Genomic DNA, 15598 nt, shown 5'->3' with positions numbered 1-15598 from the left:
AACAAGAAACTACCGAGAAAATCATCCAAATTCAACAAAGATTGAAAACCGCCCAGAGTCGACAAAAGAGCTACGCGGACAGTAAAAGAAAAGATATAGAGTTTGAAATTGGAGAAATGGTCATGCTTAAGGTTTCACCTTGGAAAGGCGTTGTTCGATTTGGTAAACGGGGGAAACTAAATCCAAGGTACATTGGACCATTCAAGATTATTGATCGTGTCAGACCAGTAGCTTACCAACTGGATCTACCTCAACAAATCGCGGCTGTACATAACACTTTCCACGTCTCAAATTTGAAGAAATGTTTTGCTAAAGAAGATCTCACTATTCCGTTGGACGAAATCCAAATCAATGAAAAACTTCAATTCATTGAAGAACCCGTCGAAATAATGGATCGTGAGGTTAAGAGACTTAAACAAAACAAGATACCGATTGTTAAGGTTCGATGGAATGCTCATAGAGGACCCGAGTTCACCTGGGAGCATGAAGATCAGATGAAGAAGAAATACCCGCATTTATTTCCAGAAGATACGTCAACACCTCCAACTGCTTAAAATTTCGGGACGAAATTTATTTAACGGGTAGGTACTGTAGTGACCCGAACTTTTCCATGTTTATATATATATTAAATGAAATTGTTATTTACATGATTAAGTGTTTCCAACATGTTAAGCAATCAAACTTGTTAAGACTTGATTAATTGAAATAGGTTTCATATAGACAATTGACCACCCAAGTTGACCGGTGATTCACGAACGTTAAAACTTGTAAAAACTATATGATGACATATATATGGATATATATATAGTTAACATGATATTATGATAAGTAAACATATCATTAAGTATATTAACAATGAACTACATATGTAAAAACAAGACTACTAACTTAATGATTTTTAAACGAGACATATATGTAACGATTATCGTTGTAAAGACATTTAATGTATATATATATATCATATTAAGAGATATTAATACATGATAATATCATGATAATATAATAATTTAAAATCTCATTTGATATTATAAACATTAGGTTAACAACATTTAATAAGATCGTTAACCTAAAGGTTTCAAAACAACACTTACATGTAACGACTAACGATGACTTAACGACTCAGTTAAAATGTATATACATGTAGTGTTTTAATATGTATTTATACACTTTTGAAAGACTTCAATACACTTATCAAAATACTTCTACTTAACAAAAATGCTTACAATTACATCCTCGTTCAGTTTCATCAACAATTCTACTCGTATGCACCCGTATTCGTACTCGTACAATACACAGCTTTTAGACGTATGTACTATTGGTATATACACTCCAATGATCAGCTCTTAGCAGCCCATGTGAGTCGCCTAACACATGTGGGAACCATCATTTGGAAACTAGCATGAAATATCTCATAAAATTACAAAAATATGAGTAATCATTCATGACTTATTTACATGAAAACAAAATTACATATCCTTTATATCTAATCCATACACCAACGACCAAAAACACCTATAAACACTTTCATTCTTCAATTTTCTTCATCTAATTGATCTCTCTCAAGTTCTATCTTCAAGTTCTAAGTGTTCTTCATAAATTCCAAAAGTTCTAGTTTCATAAAATCAAGAATACTTCCAAGATTGCAAGTTTACTTCCAAGTTTTCTAAATCCATTCCAAGTAATCATCAAAGATCAAGAAACCTTTGTTACTTACAGTAGGTTATCTTTCTAATACAAGGTAATAATCATATTCAAAGTTTAATTCAATTTCTATAACTATAACAATCTTATTTCGAGTGGAAATTTTACTTGAAATTGTTTTCGTGTCATGATTCTGCTTCAAGAACTTTCAAGCCATCCAAGGATCCTTTGAAGCTAGATCTATTTTTCTCATTTTCAATAGGTTTATCCAAGGAACTTGAGGTAGTAATGATGTTCATAACATCATTCTATTCATACATATAAAGCTATCTTATTCGAAGGTTTAAACTTGTAATCACTAGAACATAGTTTAGTTAATTCTAAACTTGTTCACAAATAAAAGTTAATCCTTCTAACTTGACTTTTAAAATCAACTAAACACATGTTCTATATCTATATGATATGCTAACTTAATGATTTAAAACCTGGAAACACGAAAAACACCGTAAAACCGGATTTACGCCGTCGTAGTAACACCGCGGGCTGTTTTGGGTTAGTTAATTAAAAACTATGATAAATTTTGATTTAAAAGTTGTTATTCTGGGAAAATGATTTTTATTATGAACATGAAACTATATCCAAAAATTATGGTTAAACTCAAAGTGGAAGTATGTTTTCTAAAATGGTCTTCTAGACGTCGTTCTTTCGACTGAAATGACTACCTTTACAAAAATGACTTGTAACTTATTTTTCCGACTATAAACCTATAATTTTTCTGTTTAGATTCATAAAATAGAGTTCAATATGAAACCATAGCAATTTGATTCACTCAAAATGGATTTAAAATGAAGAAGTTATGGGTAAAACAAGATTGAATAATTTTTCTCATTTTAGCTACGTGAAAATTGGTAACAAATCTATTCCAACCATAACTTAATCAACTTGTATTGTATATTATGTAATCTTGAGATACCATAGACACGTATACAATGTTTCGACCTATCATGTCGACACATCTATATATATTTCGGAACAACCATAGACACTCTATATGTGAATGTTGGAGTTAGCTATACAGGGTTGAGGTTGATTCTAAAATATATATAGTTTGAGTTGTGATCAATACTGAGATACGTATACACTAGGTCGTGGATTGATTCAAGATAATATTTATCGATTTATTTCTGTACATCTAACTGTGGACAACTAGTTGTAGGTTACTAACGAGGACAGCTGACTTAATAAACTTAAAACATCAAAATATATTAAAAGTGTTGTAAATATATTTTGAACATACTTTGATATATATGTATATATTGTTATAGGTTCATGAATCAACCAGTGGCCAAGTCTTACTTCCCGACGAAGTAAAAATCTGTGAAAGAGAGTTATAGTCCCACTTTTAAAATCTAATATTTTTGGGATGAGAATACATGCAGGTTTTATAAATGATTTACAAAATAGACACAAGTACGTGAAACTACATTCTATGGTTGAATTATCGAAATCGAATATGCCCCTTTTTATTAAGTCTGGTAATCTAAGAATTAGGGAACAGACACCCTAATTGACGCGAATCCTAAAGATAGATCTATTGGGCCTAATAAACCCCATCCAAAGTACCGGATGCTTTAGTACTTCGAAATTTATATCATATCCGAAGGGTGTCCCGGAATGATGGGGATATTCTTATATATGCATCTTGTTAATGTCAGTTACCAGGTGTTCACCATATGAATGATTTTTATCTCTATGTATGGGATGTGTATTGATATATGAAATCTTGTGGTCTATTGTTACGATTTGATATATATAGGTTAAACCTATTACTCACCAACATTTTTGTTGACGTTTAAAGCATGTTTATTCTCAGGTGAATACTAAGAGCTTCCGTTGTTGCATACTAAAATAAGGACAAGATTTGGAGTCCATGTTTGTATGATATTGTGTAAAAACTGCATTCAAGAAACTGATTTCGATGTAACATATTTGTTTTGTAAACCATTATGTAATGGTCGTGTGTAAACAGGATATTTTAGATTATCATTATTTGATAATCTACGTAAAGCTTTTTAAACCTTTATTTATGAAATAAAGGTTATGGTTTGTTTTAAAAATGAATGCAGTCTTTGAAAAATGTCTCATATAGAGGTCAAAACCTCTCAACGAAATCAAGTAATATGGAACATTTTTAATCAATAAGAACGGGACATTTCACTCTCAAGGAGGAGAATATATCTCATGAACATTTGAACATTCTTGTCTCTCGATTCGAGGTTAGGGAGTCTGGACTCCGATGTTATGCCGGAAGAATTTGGGTACCCCTTTATGGAGATCTACGGAACCTTATACTTGATGAAGCCCACAAGTCGAGGTATTCGATTCATCCCGGAGCGGGAAAAATGTACCACAATCTTAAAGAACAGTATTGGTGGCCGAACCTTAAGAAAGACGTTGCAACTTATGTTGGTAAGTGTTTGACTTGTTCGAAAGTTAAGGCCGAGCATCAGAGACCTTCTGGGTTACTTCAACAACCGGAAATCCCACAATGGAAGTGGGAATGGATCACAATGGATTTCATTACTAAGCTACCAAAGACGGTGGGCGGATAAGATACCATTTGGGTTATTGTTGACCGTCTTACCAAATCTGCACACTTCCTAGCTATGAAGGAAACAGATACAATGGAAAGACTTGCTCAATTATACATCAAAGAGGTTGTATCTCATCATGGTGTACCTTTATCGATCATCTCAGATCGCGATCCCCGTTTTGCTTCCAGATTTTGGCGTTCCTTACAAGAAGCCATGGGAACCCGTCTCGACATGAGTACTGCTTATCATCCACAGACTGACGGGCAAAGTGAACGTACGATTCAGACCTTGGAAGACATGTTGTGTGCATGTGTCATTGATTTCGGAAAGGCCTGGGAAAGGCATTTGCCACTCGTCGAATTTTCTTACAACAACAGTTATCACTCGAGCATTAATGCCGCACCTTTCGAAGCATTGTATGGTCGCAAGTGTCGATCTCCTATTTGTTGGGCCGAAGTAGGCGAAAAGCAAATCACCGGACCCGAGGTAGTCCATGAAACCACGGAGAAGATTGCTCAGATTCAAGCGAGACTTAAAACTGCCCGCGATCGTCGAAAGAGTTATGCCGATCTTAAACGTAAAGACTTTGAATTCAATGTTGGTGATCGTGTAATGTTGAAGGTTGCACCTTGGAAATGTGTGATTCGTTTTGGAAAACGTGGAAAGTTGAACCCACGATACATTGGTCCTTTTGAAATCTTGGAACGTGTTGGACCTGTTGCTTACCGTTTGGATCTACCAGCACAATTGAGCTCAGTTCATCCTACCTTCCACGTGTCAAACTTGAAGAAGTGTCTTGCTGCACCAGAACTTATCATACCACTGGAAGAACTTACTATTGACGACAAACTCCGCTTCATGGAAGAGCCTGTTGAAATTATGGATCGTGAGATCAAAACTTTGAAACGCAACAAGATTCCGATCGTCCGAGTATGATGGAATGCCAAACGAGGACCCGAGTTTACTTGGGAGCGAGAGGATCAAATGATGCAGAAGTATCCTCACCTTTTCCCAGCTCCTCCATCTCCCCCAGCTTAAAATTTCGGGACGAAATTTTCTTTAACAGGTGGGTAATGTAATGACCCTGGTTTTTCCACTTTTAATTAATAATGATTATTATTAATACGTGTGATTAAACGAATGTATGTTATTACATTTACATGTTGCCATGATTTCCCGTACTTGACTTTAAATGCCCGAAACGTCTTTGTGACACACGAAACTTTCACGAATAATATTTTTAGAATATTATTTACATTCATGATTAAGTTTTATTAATCATTTTAATTAACTAAGGTTTCTAGTTAATTACTTGGGCTTTGTTGGACTTAATTTGTTAATCACTTGAACTTGGGCTTTCATTAGTGTTAGTGGACTTAAGAGCCCACCCTACTTCTTAAATGGACTTATTAGCCCATTACACTTGTAAGTATTACCTTAGAACTTAACTAAATGGATTAAGTTACATAAGGAATCTAGTTACCACCTTATCCCCATAAAACCACCTCTAATAACCAACTTTTGAAGGCTTTACATGCTTGTGACTAGTGAGCAAATCCCCTCCCCCTTTTTTTTCTTCCCAACCGTCGGTTTTGGAGTATACATGGGAGAGTTCAAAATTTTTTTTTCATTACTTACACACTTGCATTTTACTTGCTTCCATTTTCTCTCAAACTTTTCTCTCTTTTTCTCTCATTTTGTAAGTAACTTGAACATTTCTTCTTCCCTTTTCTTGTCTTCAAAACCGTGACCTACAACACCCATAATCATCATCATCACTTGTTTCATGTTGTTGTTTAATTACTTGTTCATTATTGTTGTTTGTTACATGTCTTTGTTAGTTGTTACTATTAGTACAAGAATCAAACTTTCTAGTTAGATTCTTCATATTATCTTGTTTTTACAAGAACACACAAGAACTAAACTTCCTAGTTTATGTTCTACACTTGATGTCTTAAAGATTAAAGTTCATGAGTTGTAAAAACAATACTTGTAATTCATGTTTGTAAACTTAAAGTTTACATTCTTAAAGATCAAACTTTGGTTTGAATCTTTAAAGTATGAACAACCATGACTTGTTACTTGTATATTTAGTTTATTACTTCATTTCTTGTACATTTAAATTCATGTTTGTTGTTAAATGGTCAAGTATTACAAGTTAGTCTTGATCTCATACTTCTTGGAACTAAAAGTTAACTTGAAAGTTCAAGAACATGGAAGTGTAACTCTTTAGTTATAACTTCATACACTTGTGTTAGATTTAACTTAATAACTTTAGATCTAGACATTTGGATCTTGGATCTTCAAGATCTAACTAAGAACTATGTTCTACATCTTAAGATCTTGATTAGTTAGTTTACTTTCAAGTTTGTAGTTCAATATTACTTTTATAGTTCATGTATGTGTCGGATCTAAGCTTTTGATGTAACTTTGGTTCATCAAGCTACTTGCAACACTTAAATGAGTTGTGCTACATGTCTTAGACTTACACTTGGGTTATGATGGTCAAAACTTGGTAAAGATGATGTAAACACATCAACGAGTTGTACACTTGAAGCTATAAGCATCAAGGATGAGAACCGTGATAAGCATCGATTACCAAGAAACCCCGGAACCTACTGTTTACTGTTACTGGGTCTGATAAGTACGACCTGGGCTACTGTAAAGATGATTTTAAGTTAGCTCTGTTCGAGTAGATAACTTTTCATTTAGGACTCGTCTTAATCCGAGTTACGGTTTAGAATTTATGGCCCTCCGAGTGTCACTATGTCTTTTAACGTTGTGCTGAAAATTCTGACCTACTCGCACTTAGACCGTAGCCACGGTCAAACGAAGATGAGTTTGCTTCTGGAATTTTTACCACAACTAAAGGACTCATATACGGAGCCATGGCCACTGGTCTCACCTTATTTCAGTAGGTATAGAGGCCGTGGTGACTGATCCAAATCAGCCTTTGTTTTAAACTCTTTTCTAGAACGAAACTTACTTTACACCTTTTGTTTGATGATGAATGATGATGACCTTTAAGACCTTATTTATGTACTCTTAAACCTATTGGGACGATTTACTGACTTAGTACTATTTGACTTAGGTTGAGGACTTTCCGGACCTACGTACTTGCTTATTTCCCGACTCGACTTTACCACTACTTTACCACTGCGAGTTATTGCATTCCCTTTTTACTTTAACTATTTTGGGAACTGAGAATACATGCGTGTTTTACGTTTTACATACTAGGCACGAGTACTTAAACTTATATATGTGTGGGTTATACAACGGCATAAACATTGCCTTTAGCTCGGTAACGTTTAGTCATTGGTTTTTGAACCGGTGAATGCGAATCTTAGATATGGATCCATAGGGTTTGACATCCCCACTCGGGCTAGTCGCGCTAGCATTTAACGAGTGTTTAATACTTCGTATAGATACGCACTTGCCAAGTGTACTTTCAGGGGGTATAAACGTTAAGTTAGTTACCAAGTGCCCACGGTTAAACATATACTTTATCATACTGTTTTGAAACGCTCTTTGTAGCACTGAAATCTCGTGGCCTACCTTACATTACTGTTATACTTAAACTATAGCTCACCAACCTTTGTGTTGACGTTTTTAAGCATGTTTTTCTCAGGTGCTTAAGGTTAGCCGCTTCCGCTGTGTACTAGTCTTGCTGTAGACACCCGCTGCTTTAGAGATGTCACTGCATGAACGTTTATCTTGCATTCATAAACATTATTACTTTTGAACTATGATTTGTAACGACCTGAGGGTCACGTACTACTATCAATGCTTCTATTCGTTAGAGCATACTTTTGATGTAAAACATTCGACGTTGGTTATGACGTCACCTTTTATCATGAATGCAAACGTATTTTGAAATAGCATATAGTGTTTGATCTTGCATTGATCCTGTTGTTGATGATTCGTACACGATGGTTTTGTAGGGGGCATCACAGTAATAGGAGTGGTCTAGAGGATGTCAGCACTTGTAATAGTCCAGATCTCGTCTGTAAACGGTGAACGCTTTCCTTAATTTAATAAAGTTATCTTGTTATCTTAAGTTGCTTTCATCTTGCATGCCAATCTATCTGTTACAAATGTTTATTATATGTTGAATACTTTATCTGAAACTTATCCTACTGTTATGCTGAAACCTTGACGGTTTAGAAGTTTAATTTACGGATCACCATTCCGCTTATTCACGTGGCTATAACCTAGTATTAGGACCAGATCAACCCTAGGATACAAGATAAGTAGTTATGTGTGTTTAACGTCACAACAGGGATATAGTACATACGTACGAATAACTATTTATTCGTCAAAGAAGAGCTGCCCACTTAGGTTGTGATGAGTAGGCAATATAGAGTTCAGTGAACACTGGCTTGCTCAAAAGCACGATTCGCGTCAAAAGCAATGTTCTTGAGATGTTGTAAGATGATCCGGGGTTGGATAAGTGATCGCAAAGGAGAGATCTCTAATCCAATTAACAGTACCTTAGAATATCTAAAATTGCACACCTGTTAATGTTAAGGCATAGCGTAGTATTAAATGGAGGAATATTGTTTTAGTTAGACTAACTAGGATTAAGAAAGGCTGAGACTTTCCTTTAGGGATATACCACTTTGTTCATGTACCTAGGATTCTATCCATAAGGTCGTTTAAACCCTTTAAGGTTAATGTTGGGAGTAGGGATATCCGTCTTAGCCAGAATCTTCAAAGCCTAAACTCTTAGTGACAAATCAGTTAGGTTCATAGCCCAATTGATTGAGGTTTAGTGTTTATTCTAGGAAGTTAAACTCTTGTGATAATTCCTCATCAGAATTCTATTCTCCATACCTATCTATCTTTATCTTTACAGTTAAATTACCGTATTATTAGTTAATCTTAATCTACCACCTCTTGTCACTAGAGTTAACTATATGGGCACTTTTGTCCCACGTTACTGAGCAAACATATAAAAATACGAACCTGAGTTATATTTACCACTTACTTGTTAAAAGGAAGACAAGTAGTTGAGTTATAGCTAGGAAACCCCAGCTAAATACAAATAATAAAACCATTACTCTCTTTTGGTAGCTAATTCTGACGTGTTGCAATCTAACAACAACGCACAAATAAAATCATCCATTTTGGCCATATCACTCATCCATGTGTTGAGCCACGACGTGCCTTAACACCAAAACATACTTTTTGTTGTTGTTTTGATATCCTTCATACATCCAACATTTACAACATCAGTTCAAACACACAATTAACATTATTTAAACTTTACACGATATTGTTCAACTAGCTGTATATAATATGAAAGAAGACATTTGAAGAAGTCTTTGTAATTGAACATTTGAATAAGTCCAGATAATATTTTAATTCAACTGCATTATATTAAAATGAATTATATCAACTATCGAAGCTTTAAGTAGAACGTACATTTGAATAGCATTATTTAATCCAATTGCATTATAATATGAAAGAAGACTTTTGAAAAAGTCAACTTACTCTCTCAATTCTTGCATTCATAAATCATAAATGTACAAGTGACTTCATTTCATAATGCTTTTTGTATCAATCATTATGGTTAAGATCAATGCAATTTCACAAAAATCTTCATCAAGTTATGTTTACGACGTGTTTATAAGTTTTAGAGGTGCTGATACTCGTTATAGTTTTACTGATCACCTCCACAACGCTTTAGTTGATGCCTCTATCGATACGTTTTTGGATGATGCTGAGATTCAAAGTGGAGAAGAATTAAAACCAGAGTTGGAGAGTGCGATCAAAGCATCGAGAGCTTCGGTTATCGTGTTGTCCAAGGATTACGCTTCTTCCACATGGTGCCTTGATGAACTTGTATTAATCTTGGAGCAACATAGGAACTACAATCACATTGTTATCCCCATCTTCTATCATGTTGAACCCACCGATGTCAGGAAGCAACAAAACAGATTTGGAAACTCGATGGCAAAGCATAAACAGAGGATGGAGACCGAATCAAATGCAGAGAAGAAAAGTCAATGGGCTCAAAAGATTGGTCAATGGGAGAAAGCACTTACTGAAGTTGCTGATTTAAAAGGGAAGGATGCACAGGGAAGGTATTAAAAAACTTGCATATGCTCATTTTTTTCTAATTAGTGGTTGTAAACTATTCTGTAAATAATATACAAAATTCCGTATAAGTTTTTAACACGTTGCATAATTCTGTTAAATAAGACCAAAATTTCATAGAAGACTGCCTTTGGCCTAGAGTTGGCATTGTGGCCCACTAATCAAAACATAAGGTAATCATCTCCAAAATTGGGAAAGATAACAAAGATCAATCATTTCTTCGACAATGAACTCACAATGCTATTTTGCTGATCTAGAAGGGTAGGATGCACATGAAAGGTAACTAACTTCTTCTAATGGAGAGTAAACTATTTAGTGAATAATATTTAGAGTTCATACCAGCTTTTAATATTTTGGAAATACTATCAGACCAGAGAAAACATCATTTATTTACTCGTTTGGTTTTTAAAATGTTGCATAATTCTGTTGATTAAGACTAAAACTTTCATTTAAGATAACGATTGGCGTATTTCTACTCTATTGCTGCCTACTAACCATAACATTATGGATTCATGTCCCAAAAGGGCAAGGGAATATCACCAAAATGTTCATTTTTTTGAAGCTTGTTGACTGACAGCCCTTAAAAAAAAGTTTGACAATTTGCCCTCGCAAGGCGCAAGAGGCCTTGCTTCCTTGCGACCTTGCGTCCTTGCGTTTAGGCCTAAACGCAACAAACAGCCTTGCGTCCTTGCGTATTTCGTATTGCGTCTTGCGCCTTGCGTCCTTGCGTCTTGCTTCTTATCCCGATAAGATTTCATTGATTTCTTGGATAAGATTTTGCTAGATTGTTGTACTTTTACGGTAACATTTCATTTCTATATAATCATTTAACCTGGAACAACAGTTCATTTCACTACATTTCCACATAAATCATATCATTTCTAGCATCATTAAGGTAACTTTCCACCTTTTTTTCACTTGTTTTTTAAATAATGAGTTGTAGTGATAATGAAACCTGTGTTATTCATATATGTTGTGGTGGTTCTTTTCAATTTATTAATAACTTATCTATGTATTTGCCTCTAGATTGTTTTAGAACTCGATTTAAACTCCCAGTTGCTCCACAAAAACCAATTACTCGAAGAATATTGTTAAAAAATGTTCTTAGAAAAATTAATTTGCCACCTAATGCTCCTATTTCAATGAGATATGTTGTCGATAATCTTGTTTTTGATATTACTGATGATTATGAAGACTTTCATGATTTTCTACAACATGCAATATCAAATGCTCCTATTGATATTTATATTGTCGACAAAGTTACAATGCATCAACTACCAGAAAACTTACAGTCATTGCAAATCCTACCAACACAGAATGTTCATCAAAACCTACCATCACACGATGTCCAACAAAACCTACCAACACACGAGTCTCAAACAAACCTTCAGACACCAAATCTGGAAGAAGCACGACCTGAAATACCACCTCCAAACACAGAAGACTTTGATTTCTTCAACTATGGAGTTGAGAACGTATGTAAAATTAAAAAAAATAGATCACCCTTTTGAATCAGTTGTCGCGTCTAGTGATTCGGAGGAAGAAAATGACAGAGAAGATGAAGATGAAGATGAAGAAGATGAAGAAAAAAAAGATGTATTCTGGAATATGCCACTTTTATTGAGTGAGCATGACCAAGAGACTGAATCTACGAGCCAAATACCAACCAGTTATAGAGTATCTGATTTGATTAAAGTTCGACAAACTTTTTTAAACAAGGATGATTTTGTAAACCGTCTATACACAAAATGTCTTGAAGAAAACTTCCAAATTAAGCCTGTAAAGTCAGATAAATCTCAATTCACAGCTAAATGCATGTTGCCAAATTGTGAGTGGAAATGTAGTGCATACAAAATACGCCACACTGACAACTTCATCGTAAAGAAATTGCATGACGTACACACATGCTCACGTACCCAAATTATGGGAAATAATAAACATGCAACCAAAAAGGTGTTAGGAAGTATTCTGATGGAATTGTTCAAAGCTGCTAATCGAGACTATAAACTAAAAGATATACGTGATGATGTTGGCAACCGTTTTCGGGTGAACATTTCTTACAATCAAGCATGGAGAGTCAAGTGTCATGCAATGGAGATGCTCCGTGGCAGTATGGATGACTCGTTCCGAATGCTTCCCATTTATCTTCATAACATTAAGATTCATAACCCAGGAAGCATGACAAATGTGGTGACTGACAATGAAAATAGATTCGTGATGTGTTACATGTCTTTTGGCGCAGTTGTAAGTATCATTCATCCTAAAATTGTTTATTAACGAGACCCCCATGGGTACGCGTTCACCTTATTGAAATCTTCAACCAACCATAGAAACTGTTTATTAACTACATGTATCCCCTACTTCCCCATAAACACTCTCTCTACGATCAAAATTATAGCCAATCGAACGATATCATCATCACTAACCTTTACATCACCTTGTTTTTTGATAAGGATGTTTTATATATCATTAACCAAAATGTTGCTGGCATCGGCATGCTTTGGAAAACAACGCCATCTAATGGGTGCGGTCTTAGATTCATAATTGTGAGGGATGTAATGGACCATGTCTGTCCGGGATCCAAACAAAAAACCGGTGACTAAACAAAATTCACGCCGACCAAATCTAATCATAAAATTAGGAGAAAAAGTAAACCAAATATCTTGTTGCTCTTCCGGGTACTTAGTAGCATCTAATTTTGATGAACGCTCACATTTCTGTTAGAGCATGGCATGTACTAGTCCAGGATCATTACCCGTGTATGAAAGATCTAACCAGGGACCAAAGCATGTACTTCGAAATAATTTTTCTTGATTTTCAGTCAAAATTTTCTTGACCTGAGGTATCACGGTCAACATATTCTTCATGGTCAATTTACCTTCAACATAGCCCTGTAAAAGTGAGAAGAACATCAGCAGACAAATCACTCATACGCAAAGACGCAAAACAAAGTTTGCGTGCCAATAATGACGGACGCAAGGATGCAAGGTTAACCTTGCGTGCATCATGCAATCTAGACGCAAAGACGCAAGAGACACCTTGCGTAACCTAGAACAAAGACGCAAGTACGCAAACAAAACTTTGCGTCCACATGAAAGAATAACCATATGCCATACGCAAAGACGCAAACAAAACCTTGCGTACAACCACATGTCCTACGCAAATACGCAAGGTTAACCTTGCGTCTAAATATCAACCGATTTTTACAACTTAAAACTAGCAAAAAGTCCTGGGTATCGTACGCAATCTCAATAATATACAAACAAAATCACAAAATACAAACAAATTTCATTGACACATTTTATCGAACAGTTGGCGTGCAAAAACTTTGTTTACGCACAAAGAACGAAGAAAACTAACATAGATTGAATAATATAACATAGATCTAAGAAAATCTAACCTGTTCTTGAGAAATAATGAACGATGATGGTGATTCGATGATGTAGGTGGCGTATTAGCTCGCTTGTACTTTCGAAGATCGAAGATGGAATGATTAAGGTTGCGGCTTAGTGACGATGAAGATGGAAGGATGAACACGATGAAGATGTGAGGATGATGATGAAGATTTTGCGAGTGATTTGTGAGTGTTTGCGAGAATCTAAGGAAGCTTGATGACGATTTTGCGAGTGACGAGCGAATGGGCATTAGAGAGAAGCTTGCGTATGAGTGTGTTTTGTGAGGTGAACAGTGAACGCAAAGTGATTATTTAACCAGCTCTTTTTGGGAAAGACGCAAGGTCGCAAGTATGCAAGGTCGCAAGGACGCAAGGTCGCAAGGACGCAAGGCATCTTGCGCCTTGCGAGGGCAAATTGTCAAACTTTTTTTAAGGGCTGTCAGTCAACAAGCTTTAAAGAAATGAGCATTTTGGTTATATTCCCAAAGGGCAAAGGTAATAAAACATTTCTTTAACATTTTTTCCAAAATAGATTTATTTTCTAACTATAATACAGAAATAGAAATTTAAACAAATTTTTTATAAAAATAGGTAAATCACGTTTACCCTCCAGTTACATTTTATAATATATTTAAGCCACGTTTGCCCTAACAGATTAAAACGGCTTTCAAAATGCCGGATTGTAATTTATTTTTTGATATATTATGTTATGTTTGTATTATTTAATATTTATTATGATTTTTATAAAATTATTTATTAGTTTATTAATAATGAGTTTTTTTTTATTTTTCATATTATGTTATGTTTTTATTATTTAATTATAATAATTTTTAGTTTATTAATTTGATTGTAAAACGAGTTTTCAATTATTAAATTATTCATTATAATAAAATATAATAAAAATACATTCATTATAATAAAAGATAATATAGAGTTCTCATTAAAAAAAACCAAACTATTACAATCATTAATAATACGCTCAATCAATGTCCACGTCTATGCCCATGTTTATGTCCACCGGTACCACATCGTGGTGGATTTGAAACCCGGTCACTCCTCCGGAGTTGTTGTGGTTGTGGGTTGGGCTCATCATCTCCTAAATCCGCCGCATCGTGTACATTCTGATGAACTTGTGATGTATCTCCCATATCCGGGAATGCCAAGGGAGAGTTTCGACGAACACTGTAGCGACCCCGACAAATCGTCAAGTGACGGCGTCGACTACGTGGGTCCCATTACCTGGTCATAAGTCTTTATGACAATGTTTGACCAAAATATGTCACCCTCATTTCAAAATAAAGATTGTTTTCAAAGTTTACAAGAATTGTTCAACCAAAAGTTAAGTTACAAGGTTATAAGTACATTTGAAATCTAGGCGACACGGTTTAAAGTAAAGTCAAAAGACGCTCCAAGTAATGCATGTATACTCGACATCCAATGCAAGTATCAAATAGTGAGCGGAAGCATGTATCACATATCGTGCAAGACCTGAGAAAAACATAGAAATCTGTCAACGAAAAACGTTGGTGAAATCATAGGTTTAGTAAGTATTAAACGTTGTTTTTGAACCACAAGATTTTGTATGTCCATAACGTAGATTATTCAAATCATTTGCATTCCAAAAGTGTTGTTATACGCGAGCACTCAATTATCAAAACTTAACCAACGTTACCCCATCACACAGTGCTAGAACCCGCACTAAAACACAAAAATATATTTCATCCGCATAACGGTAGCGAACCGTCCGAATGAGGGTTTGTTAAACCCGTATGGCCACACAATATAAGTTCTCGCTTACACCCTGCAAGTGTAACTAATGATAATCGAATTGAGGCATTTTTGTTCTAACTCGCACGTGGAATGTTTGTTT

The 15598-nt window shown here is 35.1% G+C and overlaps 1 protein-coding gene across 1 annotated transcript; it reads left to right on the top strand.

The window, feature by feature from the left end:
- Positions 1–9803: 9803 nt before the first annotated feature.
- Positions 9804–13844, top strand: LOC139875223 (toll/interleukin-1 receptor-like protein). The gene is made up of 2 exons (XM_071862565.1): positions 9804–10321; positions 13781–13844. Exons 1-2 carry the CDS (start codon positions 9804–9806, stop codon positions 13842–13844), a joined length of 582 nt encoding a protein of 193 aa, XP_071718666.1.
- The last annotated feature ends 1754 nt before the right edge of the window (positions 13845–15598 follow it).

Source organism: Rutidosis leptorrhynchoides, chromosome 11 (genome assembly GCF_046630445.1).
Source record: "Rutidosis leptorrhynchoides isolate AG116_Rl617_1_P2 chromosome 11, CSIRO_AGI_Rlap_v1, whole genome shotgun sequence".
Taxonomy (NCBI): Eukaryota; Viridiplantae; Streptophyta; class Magnoliopsida; order Asterales; family Asteraceae; genus Rutidosis; species Rutidosis leptorrhynchoides.
This window is presented reverse-complemented; position numbering and strand designations above follow the sequence as displayed.